The 18,702-nt window shown below is 40.7% G+C and overlaps 1 protein-coding gene across 3 annotated transcripts in view; it reads left to right on the top strand.

Moving 5' to 3' along the window:
- VPS13C (vacuolar protein sorting 13 homolog C) overlaps window positions 1-18,702 on the top strand; it is a 262,583-nt gene that overhangs the window by 74,235 nt on the left and 169,646 nt on the right. For all 3 annotated transcript variants that reach the window (XM_075007275.1, XM_075007277.1, XM_075007276.1), the window contains exons 30-39: window positions 31-147; window positions 834-937; window positions 3,714-3,881; window positions 7,530-7,834; window positions 8,229-8,376; window positions 9,211-9,319; window positions 9,506-9,639; window positions 12,106-12,262; window positions 16,530-16,609; window positions 18,570-18,629. In XM_075007275.1, the coding sequence (XP_074863376.1) occupies window positions 31-147; window positions 834-937; window positions 3,714-3,881; window positions 7,530-7,834; window positions 8,229-8,376; window positions 9,211-9,319; window positions 9,506-9,639; window positions 12,106-12,262; window positions 16,530-16,609; window positions 18,570-18,629 (1,382 nt within the window). The remainder of the gene's footprint in view (window positions 1-30; window positions 148-833; window positions 938-3,713; window positions 3,882-7,529; window positions 7,835-8,228; window positions 8,377-9,210; window positions 9,320-9,505; window positions 9,640-12,105; window positions 12,263-16,529; window positions 16,610-18,569; window positions 18,630-18,702) is intronic.

Here is an 18,702-nt window from a genome sequence, read left to right on the forward strand (position 1 = left end):
AGCATCAAATTCTTTGTTTTTACTTACTAGTGACCAAAACTGCCAAGGATAAGGATGTTGTTAACTTCAGGCTGTTTGCCAAGTTGGATGCCTTCTGTTTAAATGTGTGTGATGAAAAGAACAATATTGCTGAGATCAAAATTCAAGGTAATGTCTTCAGTTAAAAAAAAAGTGATTACTAGACTTGCTAGTAAATAAGTACTAGATACTTTTTGTTCTACTTGGCTATAAAGTATATCTTACTTACCCACTTGGTCTTTAACTTTTTTGGGATCTATTTCTGGTGCCCCAAATGTAATGACACATGATATAAAATTCCTCCTAAACTAGGAGCTAGAGCAAGGACCACCAAATTTAGTATGCAGCTTCCTCTTAACTTAAAGCAAAGCCAGGGGTTGGTTGTGCCAGGACAATGGGATGTGCGTGGAACATGATCATTTCTCATCAAATGGAAAGGTGGGGATCTGGTAGCAGGGAATTTATACTCCAGAAGGACCACAGAGAGACAGCAAGCAAGCATGCCCCCACAAGCCTGGCAAGCTGTGGAGCAGCTGCCAGCTGGGCAGCACAGCCCCTGCTATCCTGGGCCGGCCAGCCCCAGTGAACAGTGCTGGTGGCTGGAAGTGCGGTACCTGTTGCTCCATGCCGACCCCAGGAGCATCTGACTGTTACCCCCCACCTCCTGCTTCACATTGTTTTAGCAATAGGTTTTCAGAGCTCTTGCAGGAATTAATGAACTGTCTATCCTAAATAAAGCTACTAAACAGACATTTCTGAAACAAATAACGTTACTAGGTGATTTGGAATGGTATTTATATTTCACTGCCCTGCAGGTATTGATTCATCGCTCTTGCTCCAGCCAAGTCACACTCTGCTCTTTGCCCATCTTAAAGATATAATTGTAATAGATGTTGATTCAAGGACTATTCATAAAAAGGTATGATTCACGGTAAAGGGGTATTCCTATTTGTAGTTACTTTTATGTATATATGTTATATGTGACAGAACTGTTTACCCCAACAGCTTTAAATGTCAGATTTTTTTAAGTTCTACCAAGATATGGTGCTACAGACTCAGCAAGTCCAGCTGACATGGGTGTGAGGGGAAGGGGCAGCTGCATAGGGGCCTGGCATTTTAAAGGGACCCAGAGTTCTCCTGGCAGCTGCTGCTGCAAGCTCTGAGCGCCTTTGACATTCCATGGGAACAGCACTCCACTGCTCTGCTCCCTCTGCCTTTAAGTTCCACCTGTTCCAGGAGGCATGATGCTGGGCCACCCCACTCCTGGCCCCCGGCCTGCAGTGGCTGTCAGCTTGCTGGACCCATGGTGGCTAAGGTAATACGTTTCCTGGGACCAGATTTTACAAGGTATTATCCTGGGACTGCAAGGCTATATCAGTGCTGCATACAAGATGTATGTGATTTCTAGGTGAAATTGTAAAATGGGAAACCATTGATAATATATTTTATTCCTAAATGTTCATTAATTAGTTCAGTTGCATAGCGTGCTGTCTCTCATGCAGACTTTAAATGCATGTCTTTATCCAGCAATCTAATTGTAGGTTGTATTGATCTTCAATCACAAAAATCTCCATTTGGCACAATAGCAATTATGTTTTGAGTCCCAAGCACCAGAATAGCCAGGGAGTATTGCAGGTTTCAATAAAAGTGAAATGCATTCACATTTGGGTAGTTACGTAGGTCCTGTCACCTTGGTGAAGAACACTGAGTTTTGCAGGAGGTAACATATTTAAAGTTAAAATCCCTCTTTGCTAATGTAATAGGCAGCATTATTACAAATCAAAAGATTAAGACTTTGTTATAAAATGAGGATAATTGCATGTTATTTCAGGGTACTCCTACACTTATGGGAAGATCAATGTGGTTGATGTTCTGGAGTTTGATGTAGTAAGCTTAGTGGGGATGTGCCATATTGACCTGTAGTGGCACGGCTTTTGACCCTGGTACGTGTAGCAGTGCAGGAGGGGTAAGGGAAGGACCTCCTGCTAAGTGGACCTTTGCAAAAATAGACTCTAGATAAGTCAACTCTAGCTACACAATTTTTGTAGCTGGATTTGCATATCTAAAATTGATTTTACCTCCTAGAGTAGCCCTGGCCTAAGTTTTGGTACCAGTTTTTTGTCTTGCTATTAGAAATGATCATTTCTACCTTTCGGATGATTATACTGAATTGATTATTGTTTTATACTTGTTTAAAAATCAATCAATAAACAATAAATTAATAAACATTTATATATGATTGTACTTTACTTTTACCTACAGTACTGAAAATTATATGAAAACCACAAAACATGGAACTTGCAACTTCTCAAGGAAGATCGTTTCTTCTTCTTATTAGTGTTAGTCCAATAATCTCTATTGCTTTTTCTAAAATGGAGACAGTCTTGCAAAATCAGTATTAGTGAAGATCCTGAGACTTCAAACACATATATAATCAAGAAGCTAACACTAATAGTTCCCAGCAGCCTTTTTTTTTTGACTTACTGCCTTAGTAGCTATGTTAAGACATTTAAAGATGTGCTTAAAACAGTTACTAAACTGGGTGGGTGACAACTTTTGATGGGGGACCCATGCAAAGAATTTGGTGTGTAGTCAAGGGCTGCATTAATGATAATACAGGAAATTGTGAGCTCTGATAAAAATGATTACAGTGCAAAGCAAATATTAAGGGATCAAATTTTGTCTGCAGTTATCAGGCACAAAATGACTGGGCTGCATGCATAAATAAATGAGGAGAATGTTACACAGCACCCAGACAGATGCTGTCACTATTCCGTAGCTCCTTGATGTTTAACCACTTACTCTTGGACTTAGACTGCAAATTATTGATGCTCATGCCAAAAAGGAAGTTTAACTATAGACACATTATTGGATTATTGTAAAGCAGTGTGAACAGCTAACAATTAAAAAAATTTTTTGTGATCGTAGGAGTAAAGTGCCTTAAAGAAATTTTTAAGAAATCTCAGATCACATAATAAATTTCTGTGCTCTAAGTATGAGAAATTTTAGTTATAAGTAGTTTATATTGTACCTATGTGCTGAATTTTGTATATTTTAAATGAGCGCTGTAGTTTTTTTAAGTCCTGCGGTGCATTATAGACTAACATATATTTTGGAGCATAAGCTTTTTGTAGGCAAAGACCCGCTTTGTTGGGCCTATGCCTATGAAAGCTTATGTTCCAAAATATGTTAGTCTATAAGGTGCCGCAGGACTTCTTGTTGTTTTTTGATAGTACAGACTAACTCGGCTACCTCTCTGATAGTGAATATTTTTAAGTGGAGCATGGAGTAATTGGATAGATTTTTGTGCCTGAATACTTCTAACTTGGATTGACTTCAATACTAAATGAGTTACACTGTTGCATGCATGTACTGCATTAGAGAGGATCACTGAAAAAACTAAAATGTCTCTAGATGGGTTTAAAATAACAATTATTGTATGGTTTTAAAAGTAAATTAGCAGATGGATTTTGTATTTGAAAAATGAGCGTGCAGATTATTTTTAACTTTAAAGTAGAACCTTTTGAGTATCTGTTGGACTAATGTAAATGCTTTTGTCTGCTGTTTACATATTCAGTTTACTTCATCTATTTAGTAATCTCCAGAAGTGTACTGATGTGAAAAGTAGATTAAAATTTTTGTTTTACTTCATAACTGGGAATAGCATATGAGGATCCTGTTCCTGTCTTCTCCAGGCTGTCTCTATAGTAGGAGATGAAGTCTTCAGTTTCAACCTGGCACTGTATCCAGATGCTACTGAGGGAGAAGCATACACTGATATGTCCAAAGCAGATGGTATTGTCTCCCTAAAAGTGGGCTGCATTCAGATAGTTTATCTTCATAAATTCCTCATGTCGCTTCTGGTAAGACTGTACTAAATTAACAGTTCAGTGTTGAGTATCTCCTCATCAAGGAAGCTGATAACTTTTAGTTGCTATTACAAAAATGACATAATTACTGTCTGAAATACATAGTATACAGTCAAGGGCTAGATGAGCATTAATTAATTTGTATTATAAATGTTTAATTTTAGTATTTGTTGTACTTTATCGGCAAGTGCTTGAAGCTCCTTTATAATACTTAAAAAAACAAAAAAAAAACACCTTGGTGATGATTCAAACACTATGTTTTATCCAGCATTAGAGGTTATCACTGCCTTAACCTATAGCTCATGAGATTTTTCCATTTGCTTTATTGCTCCTTTTTGTAAAATTGAGGAGGGTTAGATGATTTTTTCTAGTTTACAGGATTCAGACTCGTAAGTGGGATGTACTTTCAAAGCTGAAGTCTCTAGAGCCTCTGTTCTCATGTTTCAGAACGGTGAACTGAAAAATTTACTACTTAAAGAAGCAGTTAATGAGTATTGTTTTCTTTAGACATGTTGGATTTCTGGGGCTGATTTGTGAGCAAAAGGCAATGTTTCTGTGCCATGTGCATAACGAGTTTTGATTCCTTTCACTAAGTCTGCAAATGTGTTGACATACAAATGAATCATTGTAAAAAACCACTGGTGAAGATTGTTTAGATACCTCTTTGAGCAGGATAATCTGTTTACAACACTGTTGTTAAATGAGTGTCCCAGTTTGTCCAATGGCCCTGTTCTTTTATCCGGTAGAATGCTCTTGATGACCTCTGTGGAGAATTTATATTCCAGTTCGATCCTCTTTTGCTTTTAAATAAGGCACAGCATTTTAATGTATTTTTAGTGCATTCCTTTTACAAGGCTTTTTGCTTGTTAATTTGTCACTTCTAATTCTGATTGTTTTAGGAAAATTTGAACAGATTCTTTTAGGAATACTAGAAACAACTGTACCTTTGGCCCTTTGAAATGATAAAATATCCAGTTAAATAATTAAAATTATTCAAATACCCAATTTACATTAAAACTAATGAGAACTGGCTGTTGAGCTCATTAGCTGTCTTTGAAAATCTGAGTTCTGAAATTCATTAAAGTGATTAAAGTTGTGGACTGTTGGTACAAACATGATTAAGTGGAAAAACAAGCTGTTAATCAGGAAATTAAGAAATAACAGTTCTGATGGAGAGGAGAGTGACATAATTAAGTTTGTTCATTGTGATGTTGTTGCTGAATTATATGCTAGCATATTTGTATATGTAAAACCTTATATAGAGCGAGAAAATGTATTTGTTTCTATCATGTATATTGTTAAATCTAGAGTTATTAGAATCTCCAGTATTTTTTAATATTCCTTCTGGGAAGACTCTGAAGAAGCCCCCATTTACTAAATTTTTAAAAATTAAAATAGACAAAAGAGCATAAAGGTTAATATTGTCAGTTTCACAAGCTTGACTGTATTGTTGCCAGTTTTTTTCAAATTTTCTGTATTAATGTACGCATGCATTGAATTTTGTTTTTGTTGTGAAAGAGGCACGGATCTGGGGTGGGTGGTTTGTCTTTGCACTATAAAACTGGAAAGTGCTAGTGAATTTCCAAATTGTTTTATGCCTGGCTACACCTTTTCTCTCCTCTTGGCAGACATGCTCCTCAACTTGCTTCTTGATTTGCTTGGAGGAGCAGCTTATATCTCTGGCAGAGGTGCTATCTTGTCTAGATTTCTTGCTGCCTCAGCTATTAAAGTACCTACACTTGTCCACAGGAACCTGTACAAGCACATACATGGCATTAATTTACTTGGTAAAGTCCCAGAAATCCATCCATCGAGAGGCTGGCATTCTAGAAAGTTCCTTCCTGATTTTTCAGAGCTCTCTATCAGTGAACAAAATATTCATCTTACAAACTCAAACATTTGTTATCTCTTTTCGGGCATCTTAACTTTTTTTGCCTGGTTTATGGACAGAACTCTTGAAACATCAGATAAAGTCTAAACCAGTCACCTTTCTGTTAGAAGTTCTGGTCTCCAAATTAACCCAGGATATTTTGCTCCCACGCTTGCTAAACTGAGTAAGATCCTGATAGTTACTTCATTCCCATAGAAGTATTTAAACTACAGCTTAACTGTACCAAATAGAGGAGGAAGTCCTAGTTGCTCTTTACCCAACTTCAGACTGGAAGGAAGAAAAAAAGACAGTTTTTTGCTTTCATGAAGGTTACGACATGATAGACTCATGATTAACTTACAGCTTAGAGATGATTGCCCTGCAACTCTTGCCACCATGTAGAAAAAAGGTGAATTCAAGGACTAATCTGTGGTGTGTCTAGACTGCAAAAGAGGCAAATTGCGCTCTGTGATTTGCGTATCTTTTGCCGACAGTTGTCAGAAGAGGCTTTCTCAACATTTGGCCTGTCTGCATGGAGCCAAATGTCAGGAAAAGCCCATCTGCTGAGACATTCCTTCTGCCTTGTGGCACAAGTATACCAGGGATCTTGGCAAAACACATCTGTTCTGGATGCAGCAGACTTCTCTTCCAACAGAAGCCTGCAGTCTAGACATAGTCTGTGTGAATTCATCTCTACCTGGGGTACTCTTGCTAGCGGAGAATGGTAAGAGGCAAGGCAATGCCTTCCCTGGTTCTTAGTGGTTATCTTCTCACCTCTGTCCATTCCTATTCTGATCATTCCTATAAGCTCCCACAGCAAGCTATTGCAATTGGAGAATCCTTCCCCAAACTGTCCAGCTTGCCAGACCTATTCGTATAATGTTAAACTTGTGAAAGAACCATTAAGTGGTAATGAAACCATTTAAGTGACGTGAGCCACGCCAAAGTTATACGCTGTTGGTTTCTGAATCTACTGATAAAAATAGCTGTGTATTACTGTAGTAAGTCTACAATACCTTAGTTTAAAGTTTGCTTTAAATATTTAGTTTGTTGCTGAAGATTATGAAATCACATCTTCAAAATTTCTTGCATAGATAAACAATCTGAGTATTCAGCTTTTGCCTTAAATGTTTGGAGTTTCAGGCATATACAGTAGAAGCTTGATTATCTGACATCCCTGGAGAACACAGATCTGGGTATATGGATTTGATTGAAAGGGGGTGGATCAAAGAGAGGGACACAATAGAAGAGGGAAAGTGTGGGGAGGCAGGGGAGAGGCCTTGCAGAGTTTGGGCAGGGATGTAGGCTGAGCAGAGGATGGGGGTGGATGTGGCTGCAGCCTGGGGAGCTTGCTTTCCCAAGCAGCACCTTCGCCCAACATCAATGTGTAGGAGAATCAGATATCTATCTTGTTTTATTTTTACATGTTGCTGTGACATGGATGTACTCACTCACTAGTTAAGTACTGCTTTGAAGACAGAAAACGGAGCAGGGAGAAGTACCAAGTGAAAAGGCATGTCAAGAAGACACCAAACTGAAGAGCTTTCTTGTTAGGGAATAGATGATAAGGTTGTAAATATGTGCAAAAATGGTCATTGATACCTTCCTTCTTGATTGACAGATATGAGGGCATACCCCATTAGTCAATCCAGGCAATCTTGTTATGAGAAAAAGTTAACAAATAAGAAACTTGCTTCTTACTATTAGTTATACAATAGGAAATTAGTTAAGCTGTCTTTATTTTCCTTTCCACCTTCTTATACTTGTTACAGAACTTCCTGAACAACTTTCAAACTGCAAAGGAGGCAGTGAGTGCTGCTACAGTTCAAGCTGCAGAAAAGGCTGCTACCAGTGTGAAAGATCTGGCTCAGAGAAGTTTTCGCATTTCCATGGATATTCACCTGAAAGCACCAGTTATTATCATACCTCAGTCTTCAGTCTCCGACAATGCTGTTCTGATAGATCTTGGTTTGATCAGGGTACAAAATAAGTTTAGCATGATATCTGCTGAAGGCTGCTTACTTCCTCCAGTCATTGATAAAATGGATGTGCAACTCACAAAACTTAAGCTGTCTAGGTATGATAGCTTATTTTACCAACTTGAACTGAGAATTCAAGAGTTAATAGTAATTTACGTGGTATGAAGTTAGTTAATGTAACTTCTCTGTCATTGAGAACTCCATGTGAGTAGAATAAAATATATTTTTAATATTGCTTAAAATAGTTGATAAATGTAGGATAAAAAGGTGGTTATCTGTTGTTCAGGTAAGTAAAGTTGTAAATCATTAAACAGTGAGTTGAATGAGAGTGAAAGACAGCCTCTTCTTAAATAGTGTTCTGTTTATGAAAACAAACATGTTTGAACATTAAGGTGTTTTTGAATGTGTGTTTGAACTCAGTGTTTGTTTTTGTTTGTTAGTTTTTATTTTGTTTAAGGTGTTTCATTGTTTTATTGCTTCTTTGTTTCCTAGGATAGTTGTAAAGCCTGGTTTTTCACAGCCTGACATCCAGATACTTCATCCTATTAATCTGAATCTGTCTGTGAATCGAAATCTAGCTGCAGCTTGGTATCACAAAATTCCTGTGTTGGAAATCAAAGGGCATCTTGACACAATGAATGTAAGCATAGTATTTTTTAAAAAATGCTACTAACTTATTGTACTCTGACAGTGTGACCCCTTACATTGATAACAATTCTATAAATATTTGTGTTTTTAAAAAAAATCACATTGGATGGTTAAATCTATGTAGGTCATTTAACCATAGAATGGTTAATCTATTATTAGAGAGGTGGTGGATTCTCCATTCCTCGAGGCTTTTAACTCCTGGCTTGACAAGGTCCTGTCTGGGATGACTTGGTGGGGGTTGATCCTGCTTGAAGCAGGGGGCTGGACTAGATGACCTCCTGAGGTCCTTTCCAGCCCTATGATTCTGTGACCAAGAACTGACTCATCTTAGGTTAGGTTTGAGAGGTTTTTTTTGTTTTTTTGTTTTTTTTTAAAAAACCGTTTTAGAAATAATTCATTGAACAAGAACATTAAACTAGAATGAGTTTAAACTGTTAAACAAAATACACTGTAATCAAGAATGTATCTGTATACAAGGAAAACCAGATGAGTTAAACCACATAGGCATCTTTTAGAAGGAACATCTTGTAAATAAGGCTAAATTCCATTGTACAGTTTCCTTTTCATAGTCCTGAAAGTCATTACCCAGTAACTTTTGTTTGTTTGTTTGGTTATTTTTATATTTTTTAGATAGTTAGAGCTAGAGCTGCGTTTATGAAACCCGTATTATAGTGGTTGATTCTTTTGAGTGGTACTGCTGAATGAAATTTGATAAATAAAGAGTAATATATTGGTACCACAAAGAATTGCTTTGCGGATGTAGCTGAATAGTAAAAGGAACAGAGATACAATTCATTCTTAAAAACATTAAGCTGTTACTTCACAGGTTATTCTAAATCAAGAGGATTTGAATGTTCTGCTCAAAGTATTGACAGAAAACCTTGGGGAAGCAGATGAAATGTTAAGTAAAACAAAACCAATAATGCAAGAGGAAGGTAAGAGTTACTCTTCTGCAATATTAAATTTTAAATGTTAGTGTTCATTAAAGGCTCGGTTGAAAGAAATTTTGTACATTATTACTAAAAATTTTTAAATAAAAATACATAGAATGTGTTTCATGTTTGAAATGAATTGTAGTAACATTTTTTCAAATGAAATTAACCAGTTATTGAAAATGGCAGGAAAAATTAAAGGAACTGAGATACCTCTGTCAACACAGAAAGAAAGTACTTCACAGGAAAGGTTACTTGATCCAACAAAAGTAGCATTATGTGAAGATGTAACCAACATGCTCCTTAATTTTGAAATAAAAGAGGTATGTGTTTTACTGTACAATATCTTTTTTGTGGCTGACTGGATGGACCAGATTTTATATCTCTTTGGTTGCTTTGCACCAGCCAGGACAGATTAATGATAAAGCCAGTTCAGCAAGATCCTCTGACCTTGGTTAAGGATATCAGAGGTGGGTGGAATTCAGATTAAATCAATGCCAATTTCCTGGTCCCCAATATCTCTTTCTTTTTTGTCCAGCAGTTCTCAGCTACCTGTACGTTATATGCACAGCCAATGAAAAAGTATTGGTAGGAGATGGATAGGGCTATAGAAAAGAATAATTTCCCTAGGTAGTTTAAAATGGACAAAAATTAAACGTAATTATCAAAAACCTTGTGCTTTTGATGTTTTGCAAGATCATACTGTTGTGTAACACTGGAAATAAAATGAAACAAAAGAAAATCTTGAAAATTCCATCAAATATATCATTTGGTGTCCAAAAATAGTTTCTAGAATCACCTAGCTTTTAGAAGAGGTGCAAAATGGAAAATAAAAATTCTCATCCGCAAAGTGAAAAGAACCTCTAAGTTTCTCATGAAGTCAGACTTAATTACATGCTCTGATTTGCACTATAAACACTGGCCCAAATATGGCCTTCTCTGAGAGGGTGGGGGGCAGTCCAGCAACTGTGATTAGCTGCCTGATATGAATCCAATTTGCTTTCAGGAGTTGGTGATAAAGGCTGTCTGAGTGTGAAATGTTCTGCTTCTGGTCCCAGGTCTCTTGTAAACTGTATCAACTTGATCCCCTTAGCTCTGGCCAATGTGGGGGTATAGTGAAAAATTGGCAGAGTGCAGATGTCAGTGACGTGCTCCCATGATAGAGATTGGGGGACTGTTGCCATAGGATTAGATTGTGCTGCTTTACATAGTGGCTATGTCTACACTACAGAGATTTTTCGAAAGAAGCTCTTCCGGAAGATCTCTTCTGAAAGAGTGCGTCAACACAGCCCCCACTCTTTAAAAAAAACAGGCCAGGGATCAAAAATAAAGGCTTATTTTTCAAAAGAAGGGCCCTGTAGAGTGTCTACACACACATTCTTTTGAAAGAAGCTTTCCAAAGGTGGTGCTCTTCCTGAAACGGGAAAGGAAGAGTGATTTTGAAACGAACACCGCGTTCTTTCAATTTATTTCCAAAAGAACACTTTGTGTGTAGATGCTCCATGGGCTCTTTCAAAAGAGCCCCCTTCTTTCGAAAGAACTTGCTAGTGTAGATGGAGGCAATATGAGAATTTTCCAATATGCCAGGAATATTTTCACTTCTTCAGTTAGGGACAGGTTGAGTCTCTATGTGCTTTGTGCTGCAACATGGCCAGAACTGGCAGTAGAATCTGGGTCTTGTCTTGTTGTATTTGAAAATATGGGATATCTCATTAAAAGATTGTTGTATGTCTCTACTTCTCTCTCCCCCTTAATAATTTTTACTCATTATAGTTTTTGGGCTTCTCATTCTTGTCTTCATGCCTTTTCTCATGCTGCCTCTCCACCTGGAATGTGTTCCTTATAGTACTCTTAACAAGCACTTTATTATTTTTCTTATGCTTCCATGAAACTAACTGTATAATGGAATGTTTTCTACTTTATCTTCAGTTTTACCTGAAATAGCATTACTCTGGATAAGGACACATGGTTGGTTTCCCCACTTAACTCAGATCATAAGGTGTTGAGGTTTAAAGCACTGAGATGGGGTATATGGTTGTGGTTGGTGAGATGAGTTTTTAATTATCATTATTGTACCTGGAAGAAGAGTTATTTACTTGAACATTTGTCTGTTTAGTTGTGAATTTAAATTAATTAATCTTAAAAAATAGCATATTGTTCACCTAGTGATGTAAAGTCCGCTTTAATGAGTTAACTGGGTAAATGCTAAGTTTAATTGTTAACCAATTAAATGGTGGGAGAGGAGAGCGCGGCTGGAGGGGCTCTCCTGCCATCAACAGGGGCTGCTCCAACATGGCCAGAGTGTCCTTGCATACAGTGCCACTGTAGGTTGAGGGCTCTCCAGCGTGGCTGGAGCAGTCCCCATCTGCCACAGTCTGGCCCAGGAGCACAGCAGGCAGGGTGCTCTAGCCAGGCCAGAGGTGTCCTGGTCCCTGGCCTGCTTGGGCATGGTCTTCTCCAGCCCATCAAAAGCAGCTCCCGTCCATGTCACAGGATGGGGTGCTCCAGTCTGTTCAGAGCAGCCCTGGTTCCTGGGCACACTGTGGGTGGTGGTGCACTATGGGCTGCCTGCTCTAGCCTGGCTGGACAGCCCTTGTGACAAGGGTGGCCATCCAGTAGGGGCTGGAACACTGCTCCCTGCTCCCCGCCTACCATGGGCAGGGGTTTGTTGCAGCCTCAGGGGGCCACTGCAGGTGGGGCGTATTCCAAAATGGCTAGAGAAGATGCAGAACATCCCCTGTGTCACTAATTTATTGGAATATAACCTTAGTTTATTCCTTTGCCCACAGGTCGTTGTAACCTTGATGAGACAGGTGCAGGAAGAGGGGCATCCCTTACATATACTAACTGTACTGCAGCTTGGAACTGAAACCAGAATTGGAAACCATGATATGACTGCAACAGCATATCTGAATAAAATTACTTTGAAGTGCCTTGAATTTACTGGTAAATGAATTGTAATTTGGCTCTTGGTGTAATAGTATTCAAGTATTATGGCAATATGGTTGCATGGCTAAAATTTTAGCAATGCAGGAATGAGTTTTATGGCACCATTATATTGGTGACATTACCCTTATGTATTGTTGCTGCAATAGGTCAGTCTTTAGTAATCTGAGCTTGTTTTTCATGTAAAATGTAGCTTGAGTTAGTACACTTAAGATAGTTCAAGTAGTAGCTCAGCTCCAGTGAGAGCTACCAGATTGCAAAATACCACTGGAGTGATTGATTAGCAGATGATGATGTGTTTTAATTCACTCTGCTGCATCCTGATTGCATGCTAGCTTGAATGTCAACAGTGTTAAAGCTTCAACCCTTTCTGTCAGATAAGTTTACTCATGCTTAAAGCCCTACTTAATTTGAGATTGTTTTGTATGTGACAAGAAGCTTGTTGGCTAAGAACAAAACTCAGGTGATTGCTTGAGCTAGCAAGACAATGAAGCCAAACAGTCAATTTAATTTTGTAATCTTAATATTATATTGGCTATGTCTACACTACAAAATAATTCCAAAATTGCTTGCTTCGAAGTAAACAACTTTGAAGTAGAGTGTCTATACACAAAAAGCACCCCTCCTTACTTCAAAGCAGGCTCCCTCTACTTCAAAGTAGATGTCTACACACCAATAGCCCCTACTTTGAGTAGGGGCCCAGGAGATGTTGTAGGCAGGAGTTGCATGGCCAACAAGCCCCTCCAGGCTCACAGCCAGCTTGTCCCAACACCCCTATCCTAGGACCACAGGGAGATACGGGTGAGGTGGGGGGTGCCATGGGCTCGGCCTCCCCAGGGTGTGTGGGGGGGAGGGGCCCTGGGACTGGGCCAGGTGTGCCCACCTGTCCAGGAGACACCAAGCCAGTTAGATGTGGGCGGCCGGGGACAGGCCTGCCACTTGGTGGGTGCCTCTGGGGAGGTTTGTGGCCACTGGAGGGGCGGCTGCAGGGGGGGGCATGGCTGCTGGAGTGGCAACTGTGAGCTGGGCTCGTGAGACGAACGGCCAAGGCCTGAGCCAGGATGTCCAGGCTCCCAGCCAGCCACACCCACACCTCCTGCTCCATCGCCAGCCAGTCCCAGAGCACACCGGTTATCTCCTGCATGACTGCCCAGTTAGCAGCCGCCTCCTTGTCCTGCCAGTGCCGAGTTTGTGTGGCCTGGCACAGCCTCCTAGCCCACTGCAGCCTCCTTGGCTGGCCTGTGGCGGCTGACTGATGATGGACCCTGCTGGCTGAGCCCATGACACCCCCACCTCACCCATACCTGTCTGTGGTCCCAACCCCACAAACGGCCCCAGACCCAGGGTGGTAGAGGCAGCCACTGCTGCTGTGGATCCCAGCCCTCCACACCGCTGGGCGACTGAGCCCTCTCTTATCTGACCTCTACCCCACTGGCCTTTATCCTGCTCCACTGCCGTCTGATGGCCCATGGGCCCTGTGGGATCCCGTGTGCTGAGGGGTTCCTGCCTGGCGAGGGTTGGGCTGTGTTTGGTGTCCCCCCTCCTTCCCCAGGTGTTTGGGCTGAAGGCCCATTTCTGCAGGCGGGGAGGGGGCAGTCCTTGGGCCCTGTGACATTCCAATCACCCCGTACCTACTGGCTGCAACCTCCAGGAGCTTGGTCAAGGCTCTGCTGGTCGTCTTGGAGGGGAGGGTGATGACGAGGGAGCCCTCGTCATCGTTCTGGGTCTTGGTGGGCCGGTCCCCTCGGGGGGGCTGTTGGTGCTGGAGGTGCCTGCCACCTCATTGGTATCTGCAGAGGGTGGGGGTGTAGGTGGCAGCTGTCAGTGTCTACCAGGCACCCCAGGGCAGCCACTTTCCTCAGCCCCAAGAGCCTGTGCAGCTCCCTGTAGTGGGGGCAGTGTGCAGGCCATGCCCCCACAGGCTGGCAGCGGCACAGGCTTTGCAGTAGGCCTGCCTCAGTTCCTTGACTTTGACCCAGAAGCTGCTCCTGGTAAGGCTGGCCTTGGGTAGCAAGCCCATTGGCCAGCCTGTCATAGGCCTTTATGTTCTGCTGCCAGGCTCTGGTTTGGCAAAAGACCTCCTCCCACCCATATAGAGCAAGGAGGTCCTTCAGCTCCTCCTCTGTCCAGGAGGGTTCCCTCCTGGCACGCCTCTCAGACTCGTTGTGCAGGATCTCCGTCAGGTGGCGCGGGGGTGGTTGGGGAGTTCGGCTGTGCTGTCATGGTGGGCAGCGGGGTGCTGGCACTAACTGGAGCCTCGAGCAGGGACAGTCTGAGTGGGAGCTCATGCTATCTCTGCTTGTAGCATGCTCTCAGCTTCCTGCGTCGGGTTGTCAGGGAGCAGGTTCCTGTCATGCAGCTGGTAGGGGACCATTGGCCAGCCCAGGCATGGCTCTGAGAGTCTCCATGCTCTGGTGGGGGCAGGGGTGGCACTGCTTTGGGGGATCCCTTACTTTCAAAGTAGTGAGTGCAGAACATCTACACACCCCCTACTTCGAAGTTAGCCTTCCTTAACTTCAAAGTAAGGAAAAACATCTGTAGATGCTCTGCAGGCTACTTCAAAGTACCTCTTTACTTCAGAGTTAACTTTTGTGTTTATTATAAGGTAATTTTGTAGTGCAGATGCAGCCTTAGTGTAATGATTATTTAAGAGCTGTATTTTTTCCAAAATCAAACACTAAAAATTGTTTTTCAGTAAAAATTTAGATATGACTTGTTACCCAACTAAGGCACTCTACCCTTAACAGGTGTAGGTAAAGATTAAAACTCCAGCACTTTTGTGTCCTAAATTAGGAAAAATTCGTAAGTAAACATGAGCACAAAAAGATAACCTATTCTGAAGGGTTTGTCTATACTGGAAAACAAACAAACAAAAAGCAAAACCAACCAACCAGCCAAAAAAAGGTGGCAGCAAATCATCTAGATGGATGAGGCTTACCTGTTATGCTTAACTGGTAGGGGCTGGAGTGGGGCCCGCCCACTGCAGGCAGGGTTTTTTTCCCACCCCTATGGGGTTGCTCCAGCCCCACAGGGCGCTCCAGACCGGCCAGAGCAGTCCCCATCCGCAGTGGCTGGAGGAAGGTGGCTGAACAGGCTTAGAATATAAGAATCCAAAACACTGCTACAGGTTGGGGACCAACTGGTTAAGAAGCTGTTCTGCAGTAAACTGCATTACAGTGGATGAGAAGCTGGACATGAGTCAACAGTGTGCCTGTGTAGCCCAGAAGACTAACAGCATATTAGGCTGCATTAGTAGGAGCATTGCTAGCAGATCTGGGAAAGTGATTATTATTCTCCTTAATTTGACACCGGTGAGGCCACATCTGAAATATTGTGTCCATTTGGGACCCCCATTACCAAAAGGGTGTTGGTGCATTGGAGGGAGTCCAGCACAAATGATTAGGGGGCTGGAGCACAACTTATGAGGAGAGTCTGAGGGATTTAGGCTTACAGAAGAGAGGAGTGGCGGGGGGGATTTGATAGCAGCCTTCAACTGCTTGAAGGGGGATTACAAAGAAGATGGAGTCAAGTATCGGAGGGGTAGCCGTGTTAGTCTGGATCTGCAACAGCAACAAAGGAGCCTTTGTTGCTGTTAAAGAACATGGAGAGAGGCTGTTTTCAGTAATGACAGATGGCAGAATGAGGAATAATGATCTCAAGTTGCAGTTGGAAAGGTCTAGACTAAATATTAGGAAAAACTATTTCACCAGGGGAATGGTAAAGCATTGGAATAGGTTACCTAGAGAAGTGGTGGAATGTCCATTCCTAGAGCGTTTTTAAGTCCTGTCTTGACAAAGTCCTGACTGGGATAAATTAGATGGGATTTGTTCTGCAGTGAGCAAGGGGTTGGAATCGATGACTTCCTGAGGTCTCTTCCAACCATTTGATTCTATGATACCTGAAACAACTGAATAGTAATTCTGATGTTTGCTGTGAAGATCTGTATACAATGATGTTATAATAATTATGTAAACATGACAATGGAAAGATGCATATTTGTGTCCAGACTGAAAATTTTTTATTGGTTGAACATAATGTAAAAATTGTTAAGACTTGCGCTTGGATAAAATTACTCAACATATTTATTTTCATGGATAGCTCTTGATCTTTGGGGTTTGAAAATGGCTGCTTACAATAAATTTCAGTAGCTGAGTCACTTAACAGTTCAAGCATTTGCATGGGAAAATGTGTATGTGACACAGGAGTATGAAGTAATCTACTCATAATTTGAGGAAATATACATTTTTATGTTTCCTTTTGCCCACAGACTCAAAAGGAGATTCTCTTCATATTATTAATTCTTCAGCTGAGACTGGTGAACATCTTCTGAAAATGGAATACATAAAGGTTTTCACATCGTTTTTATTTAAATCTCTCAATTATTTTAACCATTTTTAAAGACCTGATCCTGCAAATGCACCTACGTTAAATTTCAGTCTGAGGCAGAACTATTTGTAGGATTGGTGTCTAAATGATCGAAGTCCCGTGCAAGTTGTCAGTTTGCAGTAGTAAAATCTGCATTCCGCTTTTATACAAGCTAGCATAGTTCTCAGTCTTCTGAAGAAACACTCTAAAGTAAATGAAAGCAATATTTTTCCGAGGAACTAAATACGTCCTCTCCCACAAGATGTCTCAGATTGTAGTGAGCATCCCTTCCTGGCCACCCACTAGTACTGGGTAAGTCTGAGGTTCTAGTAGCATTGCAACTTTAGCACTTTAGTGTTTCAAGTACTCTGAATTCTCGGTGGTGTCTTACGTTTCTGGAGTCTGAGCAGAGTCTAGCCATTGCCTTGATACACTGTCTCAGTTCTATTTGATGTACTCTTGCTCAGAACACTGACCCTTCAGATTCCCCAGTGATTGAACATAACGGTGTCCTAGGATCTGACTCCAAAGGTAAAACTTCTGCCTTACAGCTCAACTCTCTTAGATGTGTGCAGTTTTGTGAAAGTTACATGCATGTGCACACAGTTTCATCCAGCATCTTTATGCACTTTTCCATGGAAAGTGCAAAAGAGTACAGATCATGTAAACCACCCTAAACACAATGCCCTTCACAGCTCACCCTGTCCTTGGGATGTGGTTCACCTGTGTTCTGTCAGGCATGGTCTCCCACAACTCTACGCAATTTCCATCAGCTTCTCAGTTGAATGCAAAATGGCTCTTTCTTCCCAGTTCCTGCCCAAGTCCTTTTATAGATTCCCACTTAGGGTCACCTATTTGTTTTATTTTCTCATGATAACTTTGCATATGCAAACTCATCTTCCTTCAGACAAGAAGTGGTAACTTTGCACTTACAAACTCCTCTCATTTTAGACAAGAGGAGGAAGTGTCATCTTTCAACTAGACCAAACCAATTTTCCCAAGGTATTTTGCTTTAAATAGATGGTACTTGAGTGTTGATGACACGATGTAGTCTTTAGACTTGCAGAGACATGCTAGGACCCTGTTAACTCCTGGGTAGTGCACATACATATAGACTTTTTCCATGACACAATTTCATAAAAATTTCACTTTTTAAGATCATAAAGCCATACACAGCTCAAAAGTGGAAGAGACAGAGTCCCTAATGCATCACACATGGAACAACTTTCTTTGTAATAAAGCTCTCAAATTGAATGGAACATTGGCTCTTACCTATTTGTGCAGCAACTGCCCCTTTTAATAAAGGTACTGGGTCTGTAGGTTTCAAAAATTGCGGAGAATGGACTCTGAATGAGGCAGCTTCTTGGGGAATCGAGCTATGAGAGTTAGATTTAGTTACAATAGGAGAACCTTCAAAAGGTAAATGATTATTAGGGAGAAAGTCCAGGACACCATCTCAGTCTAGTGGTTTTTAATGCTAATGCATTCCTTTCTCTTAATGGATTTCTGGGTCTTTTTAATGTGGAAGTATGTAATTTTTTTTTTTTTTTTTTTTTTTTTTTAAAACCAACCAGTGATCTAAGAGAACAAGCTTATTGGGGTATTTTGCAAGTGGCTATAAAGGTGGTTTGTAGATGTAGATTTGAACTAGTTACTTATTCTAACCCCTAATAAGACAGGTAACAGAATTTCATGCATTACATTTGCATTTTGAACCTATTAATTTATGCTTCCAAAGGGAGGTATAGTTTAGAAAGACATCCTGTCTTAATTTTAAGGTCTCTGAACATTGGAAAATTGATTACTTCCTTTTGTAATCTTTTCCTTTGATCAGTTAAGATTAAAAATTGATCTTATTTCAGTTTTGACTTTGCACTTCCTCTATTAAAATACAACTATTACTATGTGCTTCAGCCTTGATTTTTTTTTTTTTTTCTGGTAGGCTGATGAGGATGGACCAGACTTTACCACTACTTTCAAAAGTACTAAGCAAGCTGTCAAAGTAAGTATACTAACATAGATTTCATCAAGCTTTATGGAACAGCTCTTCTATTAATATGTAACTATTGAAATAT

This window comes from Carettochelys insculpta, chromosome 12 (assembly GCF_033958435.1).
Source record: "Carettochelys insculpta isolate YL-2023 chromosome 12, ASM3395843v1, whole genome shotgun sequence".
Lineage (NCBI taxonomy): Eukaryota > Metazoa > Chordata > Testudines > Carettochelyidae > Carettochelys > Carettochelys insculpta.